This window comes from Cheilinus undulatus, linkage group 11 (assembly GCF_018320785.1).
Source record: "Cheilinus undulatus linkage group 11, ASM1832078v1, whole genome shotgun sequence".
Classification (NCBI taxonomy): domain Eukaryota; kingdom Metazoa; phylum Chordata; class Actinopteri; order Labriformes; family Labridae; genus Cheilinus; species Cheilinus undulatus.
The window spans coordinates 45208075-45222552 of NC_054875.1; the positions used below are offsets into that span (position 1 = coordinate 45208075).

The 14478-nt window shown below is 38.6% G+C and overlaps 1 protein-coding gene across 3 annotated transcripts in view; it reads left to right on the top strand.

Moving 5' to 3' along the window:
* fam120c (family with sequence similarity 120C) overlaps nucleotides 1–14478 on the top strand; it is a 49652-nt gene that overhangs the window by 13818 nt on the left and 21356 nt on the right. For 2 of the 3 annotated variants that reach the window (XM_041799255.1, XM_041799257.1), the window contains exons 4-10: nucleotides 4307–4435; nucleotides 8254–8356; nucleotides 8454–8527; nucleotides 8767–9038; nucleotides 11496–11658; nucleotides 11744–11827; nucleotides 13711–13882. In XM_041799255.1, coding sequence (XP_041655189.1) covers nucleotides 4307–4435; nucleotides 8254–8356; nucleotides 8454–8527; nucleotides 8767–9038; nucleotides 11496–11658; nucleotides 11744–11827; nucleotides 13711–13882 — 997 coding nt within the window. The remainder of the gene's footprint in view (nucleotides 1–4306; nucleotides 4436–8253; nucleotides 8357–8453; nucleotides 8528–8766; nucleotides 9039–11495; nucleotides 11659–11743; nucleotides 11828–13710; nucleotides 13883–14478) is intronic. The other variant, XM_041799256.1, reaches the window with a different exon arrangement.

Consider the following 14478-nt stretch of genomic DNA (forward strand, 5'->3'; position numbering starts at 1 on the left):
AGTTCCATGAGTGAGTGACATGTTAAAGTTATAAAAAGAATACCGAGGGAACTTATAAATATGTGATAGTGGCGGTAGGATTCGTAGGATCGTTGCTGCATGTCTCAGCATTTTAAAAAAGCGTATTGTTTGCTTTGGTGCCATGCAGTGAACTCTAAGATGAAAGAAATGGTATCAGAAGTGTTGTAATGCCATTGATTTTACAGATTCAGCTTAATTTAATTCCTGTAAATAATTTTATTAGCAGCTTAACCACGTCCTCATCACAGAACAATCATTCAACAGTTACATGTTAAATGAAGCAGACCTTTTCTTTGGACAATTCTCTCCCCAGTCCTCATTGTATTTTACATTCAAACACCTGCAAACTCTGTTCTGTGCAAAAACGTGCTGAAGACAGCATGCAGACAGGACTTGTGAAGAAGTTGTCCAAAATTTTCTTCCTGTTCTCAGAAATAAAAACAACAAAAGACAAATTATTGGACCGAAAATCAAAAGAGTCAGAAGTTGTTAGTACATGGAAAAACAGTCCTTTTATAAATTAGAACATGACAGTTACACCAAAATCAGTTCTGTTCTTTTTTTCACAGCATTTTGTCTTTTCCAACTACAAGTCTGCAAACACAACGCATGTATGAAATATCTCTGATCGTGTAACACCTCTTAATTCATGGTTCAGAGACACTGCAGTCTCCTGCTTTCTGGTTCAGGTGGTCGGGGTATGAGTGTGATATCAGACGTGGAGGTGGTGTAATCTGTTAGAACAATAGAGCAAGCAAAGAAAACAGGACTTGTGGCTGTCAGGGCTTCCATTTTGTTATTTTCAGATATGAGGACAGTCTGTTTGTGTTTCTGCTCAGCAAAGACACTAGAAGTTCTCGTAGCAGCCCGGTGGACTTACACAATCTCTGATAGAGATAAATGTTATATGTTAGGGTACAAGCTTAAATGAATTTGTCAGTGCTGACCTCCATTAATGTAAGCAATGGCCTGAAACAACACAGGGAATTTATGTCTTCTCTAATAAGCCTGAACAGATGAGTTAGATGTGTAACCCCATTAGCCTGACAAGGACAGAATCAGCTTATAAAAGTGAAGTGTGGGAACTTTCTTCTTTTGCTGAGAGAGGATACCTGGATTAGCCTTTATCTTGAATCCCTCTCCGTATTGAAACCTCAATGTAATTCTGAGGAATTCAAGTATAATTCAAAACATTAGGTTATGAGTCAAATATTGTCATATGGTGAGGCAATGTGAAACTGAACAGAGCCATCAGCTTATAAAAAACACAGCCTATTAAAGCAGAAATAAAGATTACATGTGCATATCAAACATCAATTTGGCCTTCTTTTATGAAGTGTATCTCATGTTTCTACAGGCTAAAGCTCTTTAGTTTCACAGTTCACAGCTGGTTTTTCTTTTCTGGTCAGAAGGGACTGGTTAGTGTGCCCAAAGGCTGGTAGATTTTGAGAAACATCCAGGAGTGAGAGCTGTTAGAGCAGTGTGATTCTGGTGAATTGGAAACTGATCGTCATTTTCTTTTTTTCTGAACTATTGGTGATGATTCAGTGAGTGTTAATGTTCCATGTCGTGTCTCAACAACACCCTGAAATACTCTGATGTGCTGATGAGTAAAAATAGGAATGTCATTTTTACGTAAACACTGATTGTCAAAATCATGGAGGATCAATTGAGATAGATTTTAATCACTCCATACTACGGTTATGATGGTAATTTTAGGTATGCCCTGATTGGGTTTTTTGCAGCCGTTTTTCTAAATTTGTGTTTAGATAAAAATGCTGGTTCAGTGGTAGGTGAATCTACGCCGCTTTATTGATTGAAACCTACTATAGGTGGCAGTGTAACCTGAAAAGAAGCACAAAATCATTCTTATTCTGTCAACAACATGCTTTATTTCCTTTGTTCAACAGAGCAGTACTAAAACCTCATAAGGAGCTTCCTACAATAAAGACAGCTGAATTATACAATGTAAGGACTCAGGATTACATGTATTACATGTTTTCATTTATTTGACTTAATTAATACAAATTATAAATGACCAAAAAAAATATTAGGGGTAATTTAAGAGGCTAATAATTACAAAAACATTAGACAGTATGTCTCACAACAAATAACTCAGTTCCATTATGCAAATCCTACAGTTATTTTACAATGCTGAGATAACAAATGTCACCCCAAACAAGTACATCTATTGAAGTTTCTTGTGAAAACCCTCATTTAAACATTTCATGAGAACTTGATTTTACCTTGTAGTCATTTTACTGACCAAATCTTTAGTGCATCATTATTTACTGTATAAGCTAACATGCCAACAGGCTTTTATCTGCAATCAGACTACAACCAGTATATCTGAAGAGGCATGAGGCAGCAAATTTTCTCTCTGTGCTTATCTGTAGAGCCTGTATCAGACACCACTCGTGAGGGGAGAGTGTTTTTTATCTGTAAACAATCTCTTAAGGCAAAATAAGGCAAGCGGCGCATCTTTCAGTGGTCTGTTTCTTAAATATGTCTACACAGCTGAGAGGAGTGGATATCCTCTTAAACTCTGCTGCTCTACTCTGCTCTGACTACTGGACATACAAAGAGGTGGAAACTGTCAATGGGAGGAATATCAAAATAAAAATATAGCTGGAATGTGACAATGTAGATGGATGTGATGACCCTCTGTCGATTTGATTGGATAAGTCTTTAACCAATTGATGTGTTGATATTGACATTGATGGATCATTACACTTTTAGGACTGAGCTGCAAGCTTAGTTATTTTAAAGAAAGTTTAATTTGTTTCTAAAGGCTGTTGTCCTTCATGTTTCATTGGTTGGCAGCTCAATTAGCCTTTATAATTACAGTAAAATCAGTGTGTATGCTGCATTCTAATACCTAGTTTTTCATATAAAAAGTTTACTGTGACTTGTATACCAATTTGACAACTATGCCAGTATGAAGTACTGAGACACTTAAGGTCATGATCACAAGAGCATGAAGCTGCCACTATGACACGCTACTTGAGACCTAATGTTATTGAAAATTCACTGCAATCATTGTGTCGCTGCTTCGAACTCAGAACATGCTGAAATATAACGACGCCGACCAGACCAGTGGGAGTTGGTGCCACTTTTTAGCCGCTTTTCTCCCGTATTAAGTCATAAGGGTGGATTTAAAGAAAAGAGGAGCATACTGTTTAGTAAATAAACCTTGTGGAGTGCCGGTTTGGTTCAAAAGACTCAAAGTTTGAGGGCAGAGAGATGTGGGCTGTGAGTCTGTGGCACAACAAATAACACAGTCTGAGAGCTCAGCGACCCTATTATAACTAGTAGAAGTGAAACAGAAGAGCAGCACAGCTGCACAGGAACTACTGCAAATAGTGGACTTGAACGCAATGGATGTTGTCACGCAGGAGGACAGTTTTAACTTTTTTTTACCCTTTAAGAGTCTCCAAAAAAGACAGACTGCAGCTTAATGAATATTCTGGATATTTTGTTACACTACACCATACACACAGTGCTTCTCAGCTGCAGACACCAGAGTATTAACTAGGTGACTGGAACAGTGTTTACAAGCATTATTTCCTATATTTCAATCACATATTTTTTATAACGTTGGACGATAATGAGTGGTTGCCTATCAGTCTGGGTATCACTATAGTTTATGCTTCTTTGCCAAGATATTTACATATAACACCCCCCCCCCAAAAAAAATGTCTAGTATTTGCCTGTATATCTGTGTTAAATAATTTGACTTATTCACTGTATGAAAAACAGACAATAACACCGGTAAGCAGAAAAGACCATTGAGCTGTATTGTCTTGTGTAACAGTGATGCACAAGTGTTGAATGGCGTGTTAAAACATCATCAGCATTGGTCTAAAAATTATCAGCCTGTTAGGTGATACTGTTTTTCTAACTTGAAGTAATTTTCCATGGTAGGGTAGCAGCTTGGTTGGAAAACAGCTGTTTTTGTGGTTCTATAATACTGTGCACACATAATACTTTACAACTAGAAACCTAAAAACCCAGATAGAGCATGTTACTGCTCTTCAAAGCTCAAGCTTGTTTTTGTGGCAGTTTGCTTTGCAGTAAACCATACATCCACCACCATTCAGACAAAAATATATCGTGAATTGCTTTGAGATAATCATTAGATGTTATAACAGGCACTCTTCTTGTCTTTTGAAATGAAGACCCTCTTTGGTGCCATTTTTCCTCTCCACCTTCACTTCCTTTTCTTGCAGCTTTTTGGGTAATCCCAGGTGAATGTGGAGTAAGACCTTTGTGTTTCCATTTTCAGGTGCGAGCCCATCAGCTGGTGCTGCCACCCTGCGAGGTGGTGATCAAGGCCGTTTCAGAGTACGTCTCCTCCATCAAAGATCTAGGAAACCTCGACGCCATTGCCAGAGATGTCTTCAAACAGTCACAGGTAGGTCATCAGTACATTTTAGCTAACATATATTGCTCTTTTTCCACATCTGATTGTTGGTTTCAAGTTAAATTGACTTTACGTTCTAAAGCAGTTTGACAGAGATGAGTGGGCATGCTTGAACTTGAGCTTTGACTATAAAAACCAGACTGTTGTTAATGGGTAAATAGGGTCATTTGTGTTCACAAAAGCCCCGAGTCAGCATCTACACTTCCTCAGACATTGCTGCTGAGCTATAGAATTACACCACACCTCATCTGTAGGTCTGCTGAACAGGATTATCTAGTTTTATGTTATTGTGGCTGGTTGTTGCAGTGTTTGCTGTGTTAGTTACCAATGAGAGAAGCTGTTAAGCTATCAGAAGGAACAGTAGCACAAGTAGCTTACTTTTTTCTGGCTCTATCAGTAACATTATCATTATTGTTATTTTATACTTGAAAGCTTAATGAAATGTGTTCAAGATAATGCATTTTCAGCCTGCATTTGTAGTGTTTTATTAGTGTTTACAATAATGTAAGAGATTTAACATAGAGGAACCTAAAACAAAGATGCTTAAGTTACAAACTTAATGTATATGAAAATGTGTGGCCTCCATAGACATAGGTAGGCTTTTCACAACCATATGAAGTTGTCAGTCTGTGGGAAAACGTAGCCAGCTATTTATTTATGTATTTATTTTCTTTAGATTTATTTAACCAGGAAAACCTCACTGATATTAAGACTCATCTACAGGAGTGTCCTGGACAGGGCAGACAGCAGCACATTTAACAGAGTTACAGACATGAAACATTAAACATAAAAACACTACAAACACAGATCAACCAACTCCTGAGTCACAGAGCAGAAAATCATCAATCAAAACATCTACAACCTTCCTCCAAGGCCTCTAATTTACTTTATTTTTTTTAAAATGAGACCAGCTTTACAGACATAAATTTTCCCTCAGAAGATTCCAGGCTGCAGGAATAGCAAATCCAAAAAAGAAATTGGGGAGTCTAAAAGCTCTTTTCCTCTTCACTGAACAAAGTAGGGTACTAGTAATAAGAGGGGGTCCTCCCCCAGGAAATGCTGAGCTTCTAAAACTTAATTCCTTGCAATATTATGAATACTGAAGCAACAGTTTCTGATGGGAAATTGATTACTGACAAAAGAAAATCACCTGCTGCATTCACAAAGTCATGTTGCAAGAGTTATCCTATTATTTTTCCCATGCTCTTTTTTTAAAATATATTTTGGGGCTTTTTATGCTTTCATGTGAAAGAGGAGGACAGTGGGTAGAGTGGGAAACGGGGATGAGAGACTGGGGAGGAGACATGGGAAAGGAGTTACAGACTGGATTTGAACCTGGGAGTCTCGCTTGCATGGGGTCCGCACCCTTCACAAACATTTTTAATTAAATGGTTTAATGGTAACACAAATTAGAGAACACAAAGATAAAAGAAACCTTTCATTTTAAAATTTTTGTTGCAAAAGTAGCAGCCACACACAAAATATATGGTGAGTGATATCGCTGCAAAAATCCAAAATGACACAAAAAAACAGTAGAACGAGATGATGACATTCTAAAATTAATCCGGATTAAAAATGTAATCATTTGATAGCCCTAGTTGACACGTTTTAAATATAAAAATCATTTGAATCTAAAATTACGTGATTTAGATAGTACACTGTTAAAATAAATCTAAAATGAGCAGGAACAGTCAGTCACACATTGCAAGTCACTATTTTTTCAAGACAGTGGTAGCAAAATAGAAGCTGGCTGTTATAAAGTGAATTGTAATCTGATTGTCTGATAGCTGACACTCGTGAAAAGCTCCAGACAAAGCCATGTGAACATTACTGACACTTGGAGCTAGCGCTGCTAATGCTAACAGCTAGGGCTGAAACGATTCCTCAAGTTATGTGGGTAATTCAATTCTAAAAATTCCTCAAGGCAAATTGTCTGGCTCGAGGCTGCGCTTAAATCAGTCCTGTACCCATATACGGCCATGCTGTAGCCTTGACATCACACTGCGTGTTGCGCGGTGTGCTGTGTTTTGCACGGACAGCTATTTGTGTGGCACAACGCCTCTGTTTTCACTGTTACTATAACGTAACATGCATGATACAAGGCGTGAAAATCACGAGGGAAGAGAAGTTGATGCAGTGATGTTTACAGGCACTCGTCCTGCCTTTTTTTTTTTTTTTACGCATCCACTGACTGTTGCTTCATGTCAGATATGGCACTACGCCTGCACCTGTAACCCTACGCAGATCTCTGGGTTTACGCGCTGCCTGCATGACTCGCAGCGCTCATTTTGTGTCTGCAGACTTCAGGGAATTTCATAAACTTCTCTGATTGACCCGACAGTTTAACAGAACACCGTCAGGCTTCACGATTCAAGTCCTGTTTTGATGCTTCCCCCCGCTCACTCTCCCTCGCTGTCTCTCTCTCTCTCTTTTCCGTGTGCGCACGTTATACATTGAATTATAAATTATCTAAAATTCAGCACACTGACGTCTTGATTGCAGCATATTTTTCAAAATGTTAAGCATCCCGAATGATTTGATAAGACTTAAATTGATAATGAATTGACACCAATTAAATATAAACACCTTATTGCCACAGACAGTGACTGAGACTAAGTAGGTTAACATTCAACATCATACAGTCAGAATTCAACAGGTCATAGAAGCAGCTTTATCCCTTAAAATGTGTTCTCCATGTCAGTGGATGGTCTTTAAAGGTCAGATTTTTATTTTATGGTGGATGAACTCACAAAAAATGTGCAGAAATTGAAAGTGAACACCCTTTTGAAAATAGACCATATTCCTATAATCTAAAGGTTCACCTTTCAGACATCATCAGACCGCTGTGTGAATGATGGAGCTTTATTCTTGCTATAATGTGAAATATTACATTCATGCATAAAATAGAGGATTTTAAAATGATTAAGTCTCCCTTTACTTTGATGACAACTTGGAAAATAGAAATAAACTACAATGAAAGAAATAAGGTGTTGGCACCAAATAATTCCTGATAAAGGATCCCTAAAACCCTAAATATGTCATTATTTAACTTCCTTCCCTTGTAACTTTAAGAAATGTAAACTGTCATCAGAACTTCATTGCACTTTGTAAAATATATTTTCTTTGGAGAATCTGTTAATACCAGTTTTTAATATTGAGTAGTTCATTTAAGGGACCCAGCTTCTTTTATCATTTGTCTAGTACTATTTCTCTTGAAAAGGCAGAAGTGACTGATTAAAGAAATGCAATATTTCTTATTAGAGTACTCGATTAATCATCAAACAAATAGATCGAATACTCGACTGCTAAAAGAATCTATTGCTGCAGCCCTACTAACGGCACAGCTAATGAGGAATTTAGCAGTGAGGTTTGCTGTGCTTGAACGAACTGCTGTTGGAAATTTATTTAGGCTGAAATGAAGCCCACTTGTAGATATTGATGTTTGGACATTTTGAGTCAATTCAGAATTATAGGAATTCATTTTTGTGAGTGATTTATATTTCTTTCCAAATACGATCTCACTGCATTAGTAGTGTGCTTTCCATCATTCTCATACTGGCAAATAAAATTATGCGTTATCAGGTCATTTTCAGAGGGAGCAACATGATGACATACAAGACCAGTGCTTCAACAAAAAAGCAAAAGGTTTACACATTAAAGTAGTTAATTTTGGGGAACTCCTTTTGTTTAATAAGCTATAACTTCAGTTTCTTCCTGATCTCTGATTTGATCTAAGGAGTAGTTCATTGAAATGCAGTAACACCGGTATTTGATGTATTCAACATTATCCTTTATTTCTTTCTCTCCAGTCTCGTATGGAGGACAAGGTGGAGCGATTCAAGAAAGCTGTGGAGTATTTCTCTGCTGCCTCCAAACCACGCTCACCCAACATGGGGCCCTCGTCTTTCATCTGTGAGTAGAAGGAAACAGATCCAGCCGCCCACACTGTTATGTAATCATTGTACAAGTTAATTTACATCACTCTTGTTTCTCTCCATCGCTGCTTTAGTACCTGGGTTTGGACCCAATCCTTTTGGGGGACCACCTGGTCACATGGGACCGATGCAGCCTGGAAAGAATCAGGTAGACCTCGTCTTTCTTGTTAACGTGTGATTTGTAAGTTGCTCTCTGACATCCCTTTGTGACATGTGCTTGTTTAAGGAAAAAATTAGCCAAAGGGAGGAGGGTTCTGTCCTGTCCATTCCCTAACATCTAACCATCAAAATAGGACAGCATGAGTTCCCGTCCCTCAGACATATTCTTCCCTTCCTCTCCCTTCTACTCCTTTCCTTTTTCCATGTCTTCCCTTCTCCCTCGTCCAGTTCCCTCCTCCCCAGGTACCGGGGTTTAAGCCACCCTATCAAAATGCACCATACGGACCTGGCTCCAACCCTCTGTTCCAGAACCCGCCGCCGTCCCAAGACTGCAATGACTCATTGACGGGCAAGATGGGCTTTTCCGATTGGTCTGCTCCATACGATTCTGCTCAGGGAGGAAGTCGATTACCCAACCATCACACCGGCGCTCAGTCCGGTCCTTCTCCGTCTCCCTCCTCGTCATCGGATGGAGATGAGCCCAACGATAGCAACGCAAAGTAAGAAATCCTAATAGAGAAGTCCAAATCACAGCATCTTCAGCGCCAGCACAGTTTGAGCTTCTGGATTACATTAAAGTGGAGAAGACTTGGGCATTTAGGTGCTGCAGATAACCTTACATAACATGTTTAGACTAATCACAGAAGAGCTAAGCTTTACACTTTGTCAGTGGAGAGGTCCACAAACAGCTGATTTAAAGGTTGAATTTAGGAAGAACTGTAAAGAGAATGTACTGTAATATAAAGAGAAAGATAAAATGTACAGCCTATCTGTAAAATGCTAAAGCAACTGATGGAAGCAAATTCAGAATTTAATTGCATTAATTACACTAGGCTGTTAGCTATTTTGTTAAATTAAAGTCCCTGTAAAGCTCGAAAGTCGTGAAAAATGAGGCAGCAAGTAGTTGAATGCGCTGACATCACGCCTTCTCATCCTGTATTAAATTCTTCAAGTATTCCCTATATCTATTTTTCGGAGTCATGCAAATCTATGTCTCTCTTCCGTTTATGAGACGTCTTTGTTTTTTAAGTTGCTGCTGAAAACAATCCATTCCCCAATGTTGCTCTTCAAAATAAAAGTCTTCAAGGATGATTTAAATAAGAGGCTTTTGTTATGACAGACCTGGCAGGAACAGAATGTGACTGTCATCAGATGCTTTACCATTCTTAGCATCTCCATGCTAACCGAGTGGAGAGATTAAACAGTTGCTGCTTTGAGAGAGACTAAGCCACAGTCAACCTCTTTCAATCATTCTAAAAACAAGTGAAACATGGATTAAAACACAACTTCAGTGGGAAAGATGTTTGTTCCTGCTGCATCTGGCTCAAGTAAAAAGTAGACTTCAGCTATTAGCCTGCCCCCTGACCTTCTAGTGAACTCTGGCCAGTGTGTGGCTGCCTGGCTCTGTGCCAGAGCAGAGACAGAAATCTGTTTTCTGTCACAAATCTCTCTGTTATTATGCTTTTAATGATCCGTAGGCGGCTGAGGCTGATAGGTTTGGCAAATTTACCTCACAGTGAACAAAAACACAGCTGTTTACTTCCAATGAATGTAGTGAAATTGGCTAACAACAGTTATATATGAATAAACTGCTTGTGATGTGATATTGCTGTGGGCATTATACACTTAGATTTTGACCTTAAGCAAATGAAGGAATTTAACTAAGTGTGGAATTAGAAAAAGTATGTTTTCCATCAAAATTATGTTTACAAAATGAAGGAGAAAAGCTTTTAAAGAGGTGATGTTAGCCTCATCGCTTGTGGCTATTTTGCCTCATTCATTTATATTTTCAGCAGTGTAGCTACACATAACATGCAGGGAAACTTAACAATAAGCGAAGAGGATCAAAAGAAAATGTAAAATCTAAATTAGTTTTATTAATTTCATACACCAGTAATGTAAGCCCCATACGATGAATTTGTTAAGCCAGGACTGCTGGTGCTTGGATCTACTAACTTGTGGAAAACAAACTGATTTACATGTAAAATTCATCAGGTAGATATTGACTTTACCAGCTTTTTGATAGATATTCATATTTGAAGGTGCTCAGTTTCAGCAGAAATCAAAGACGCTGGTTTGGTCCAGAGAGGTTGATTGGGACTTCGCTAAAATAACTACATCATCATCTCAGCCATTCTTACAATTCAGTGCATAAGTTTATCATATACCTGTAGACTGGCTCACTTTTTGTCAAAAGTTTGGTGTAAAGTAGCTAGCTGCAGTTGAGTGTTTCTGGGATTATTGCTGCTGTGAAGGAGCAATAGAAAATTTACTGAGTGGGGCTGTGCAAGATAGTTAATTTATAAGATACATTTGTATATTTTCAAACAGGATATAGAAGAAAGCAATAACATTTAAGTCATAATCCACCTTATTCCTGGGGGTTTTACTGTAATTATGGTTATGGGTGGAACTTCCGGTGATATAGTAGATAAAGAAACATATTTTTTTCCTAGTGGCTGACTATACTGACTATCTGAGGTTGTGTCTTCATGTTAAAGGCAGAGGAAATATCACATAATCTCGTTTGAGGTCTAACAGATGATGCCTGTACATGTGTTATTTCCAATGTGCGTTGTGATGAGGGTATGTGTCTCATTACTATGAAAAACATTGGTTTGACAGAAGTCACACCCAGAACTCATGCAAAGTATCATGGGGGGTAGGAACAGTAATGGTAGTTTTTGTTGATATTGATTTAAAATGATAATGATGTCCAAAAATTAAAGGTGTCCCACTTTAAACGACTCTGTATAGTTGTTGCAATGTCAGTAGTTTCTGCGAAGCGTATTTTTGTTCCTGTGTCCTCTCAGACGTCTGTATCATGCTCTGAATGTATGTGAGGAAATGCTTTCTCTGCAGAAACTCTGTTATGATATAAACACGCAGATGTGACGAGTGCCAGCTCAGGCTGACTAAACACTCCCATGAACCCTCTCTGTCTTTCTCCCTTTCAGCCATTTGACGGACAAGCCCTCTCGGTGGGAGGATCCCGCTGGTAGAGGGGGCTCTGCCTCTGGAGACGGTTCCCAAGGCAACGGGAGCGGGTCAAACATTCCGTCACTGTTGTCTATGGCGACGCGGAGTCACATGGACATAACCACACCCCCTTTACCTCAGGTAAGAGAACACATATTCACATAACAGTTAAAGGTATTGGTCATGTGATGAAGTGAAGTCCCAGTGATTATTGTTTTTGCTGCAGGTCAGCGCTGAGGTTCTTCGTGTAGCTGAACACAGACACAGAAGAGGACTGATGTACCCCCAGATTTTCCACATATTGACCAAGGTACTCACACTTTACTCGTTCAGATAAGTCATGATTTATCAGTCTGCGCATGAATGTATTCAACGTTTGAGACCTCAGCTCCTTAAAAAGAAAACAGCCGCATGATCCAAATTTTTAGATTATGCAATCAGGATTTTTTTTACCCAGCAGCTTCAAAGTTCATGTTGCTTTTGTACTATTGAAGCGACAAACAATGGCTTCTGTCTCCCTTTGTTATTAACAGTCTTTGTTGGTATTTGATATGCACCAAGCTAACAATTAGCTGAGATAAGGGAAATAGAAAATTAATGGCAAATAATTGATAAATGAAAACTTAAAAATGTGTTTGGTGATTGCAGAAACTGAGCTGCAATGTTTTCTCAACAGAGATGATACTTTGGCATGCCACCTAAGTAATGTAACTCCATAAAAATCACCTGCACACCTACAAATTTGCTGACCATACATCCCCCCTGTAAATGCACCAATTGAGATTTAGCATTCATGTTGAAACGGATGGTTTTTATTAGGTTGATTTGATATATTTCTCTGCATCTGCTGCAGTCCTCTACTCCCAGTTTTGGACAATCATTGCATCGTCATCAGTAAGCCTCCACACACACACAGATTGCCCACCGTGATGGCTGAATATTGAGTGAACATTTCCAGTTGTGACTAATATTACCTCTGATGTACTGCTGACTGTAGCATAAACTATAACCTAAGCTAGTAAAAAAGGTGAAGAGTTTTGACTTAAAAGGCTGTGGGGTAAAGCTGTTTTCACTGTTTGAATGTTTTTTGGCCTGGAATAGGCTGTTTGAGGACTTTCTTGACTAGGTTAATTGTTATGCATGAACTTTCATTTTGTAGTTTGGTAGAGCTGCAACTAACTGTTGTTTTAATAAGCAAAAAAATGTTTGTTTTGAAAGGTTTGCTGCATCGGAGAGCTTTAACAGGCCACAGAATAACACAAAAAATTCTGAATATATGCCTAAAATATGTAAAATATAGAATATATTCCCTCACATAGATGGGGCCTACACACTCGAGGACTGTACAGATGACAATAGTCTACTGATTTGTTTTGATTTGACTCTTTTTATTGTGGACTGCACTATCTTAGTAAAAGTAATGGTACTGTTGCTGCTACGTCTGCAAACATTTTATAACAGAAATGACAGAATCAACAAATCAGACAGCTTTTGTATGTTTTCAGGAGGGAAAGCCTCATCCTTCAAAGGTTATTGTATTTTAACCCTTTACAGACATTTGCCACTCACTGCTCGGCCAAACTGTTGTTGGCTCATTAAAGACACAGACAAGCTATTGCTCCACTCGCCCTGTTCCTGAAGCATGCACCTTTCTCCCCTCTCTCCGACTTGAGTTTTGACAGACATTTAACACACAATGTGGAAAATATTTTAAATCTCTGTCAGCCTGCTGCTGTCATTTTTATCCAGTCAGGGCTTCTAACTGAAAACAAGAAGTCTGTTCCATCTGACTTTTAAATACAAAGATCTACTTTGGGGTTGCCAGCATCTCTTTTTCATTGGAAAATAATCATTGATAAACATTTCTCCTGATGTCTTTTAATCATAAAATTATTAAAACCAAAGCAAGTTGAAGTAAAGGTAATCACAATTCCCACAATTTTAAAAAAGTTATTTTTGTTTCAGCCTCTTGATAAAAAAGGTCAAAATTTTAAGGTTTGTTAGGACCCTGAAAGGGAAGGAAAAAATGTGCTCTTGTTTGAAAGATAAAAGGCATATTTATAGAAAATGTAGGTAAGTATTCCTGAGGTCTTTGCGTTTGAAATGATACTAGAACCCTCCTCTACTCCTCTATATAGCATCATAACATTCTTCTTTTTCTCCTTCTTCTCTCCCACCACACCCTCCCCTCAGGGAGAGATGAAGATGCCAGTGTGTATAGAGGATGAGTGTAACTCCGAGCTGCCGCCTGCCTCTCTGCTGTTCCGCACTGCCAGACAGTACGCGTACGGTGTCCTCTTCAGTCTGGCTGAAACACACCGCCGCCTGGAGAGGCTCGCTCTCCGCAAAAGGACTCCCCTGGAAGGTTGGTCCTGCTACTGAAACACATAAATACAGTGTTTGGGCTTTACACAAGCAAGCCCACATTTATTCTCTTATTTGTGTCTGGGAATTTAGAAAAGGGCTAAATAAAAAAGCCTGGAGACTGATGTAGATGACATGCATCCACAATTCTAGTTTGTCTTTTTTCTGAGCATTAAGTATTCTTATTGGGGCATCAAGGTGACATCATAATGGCAGTTTTGTGTTTATTGTTAAGCCAGTATGTATGTGTAGACGGCTGGCTAGCTATTGGAACTTACTTCTAAGTGAAAACACAGGCCCATATTTTCTTGAGTAAATCTATAAAATTTGAGTTAGATTACAGATAAATAATTGATTGCCACTATTGAAACTAAACCCCCGAGGCGGCAAAATAAATCTATATAGAGCTCCATTTTAAAGTGGTTAACTTTACCGCAGAACTTAACAGGATTGCTCTATACAGTATCAGTTTTGGCCTTTTAAGCTTATTTCCCCATACCTATCAGATATGATCACCCTAAATATCATATTCAAATTACAGTCAGATCTAAAGTTCAATCCAAATGTTGATTTAATCCATGGTGCCTTCTCCAGATG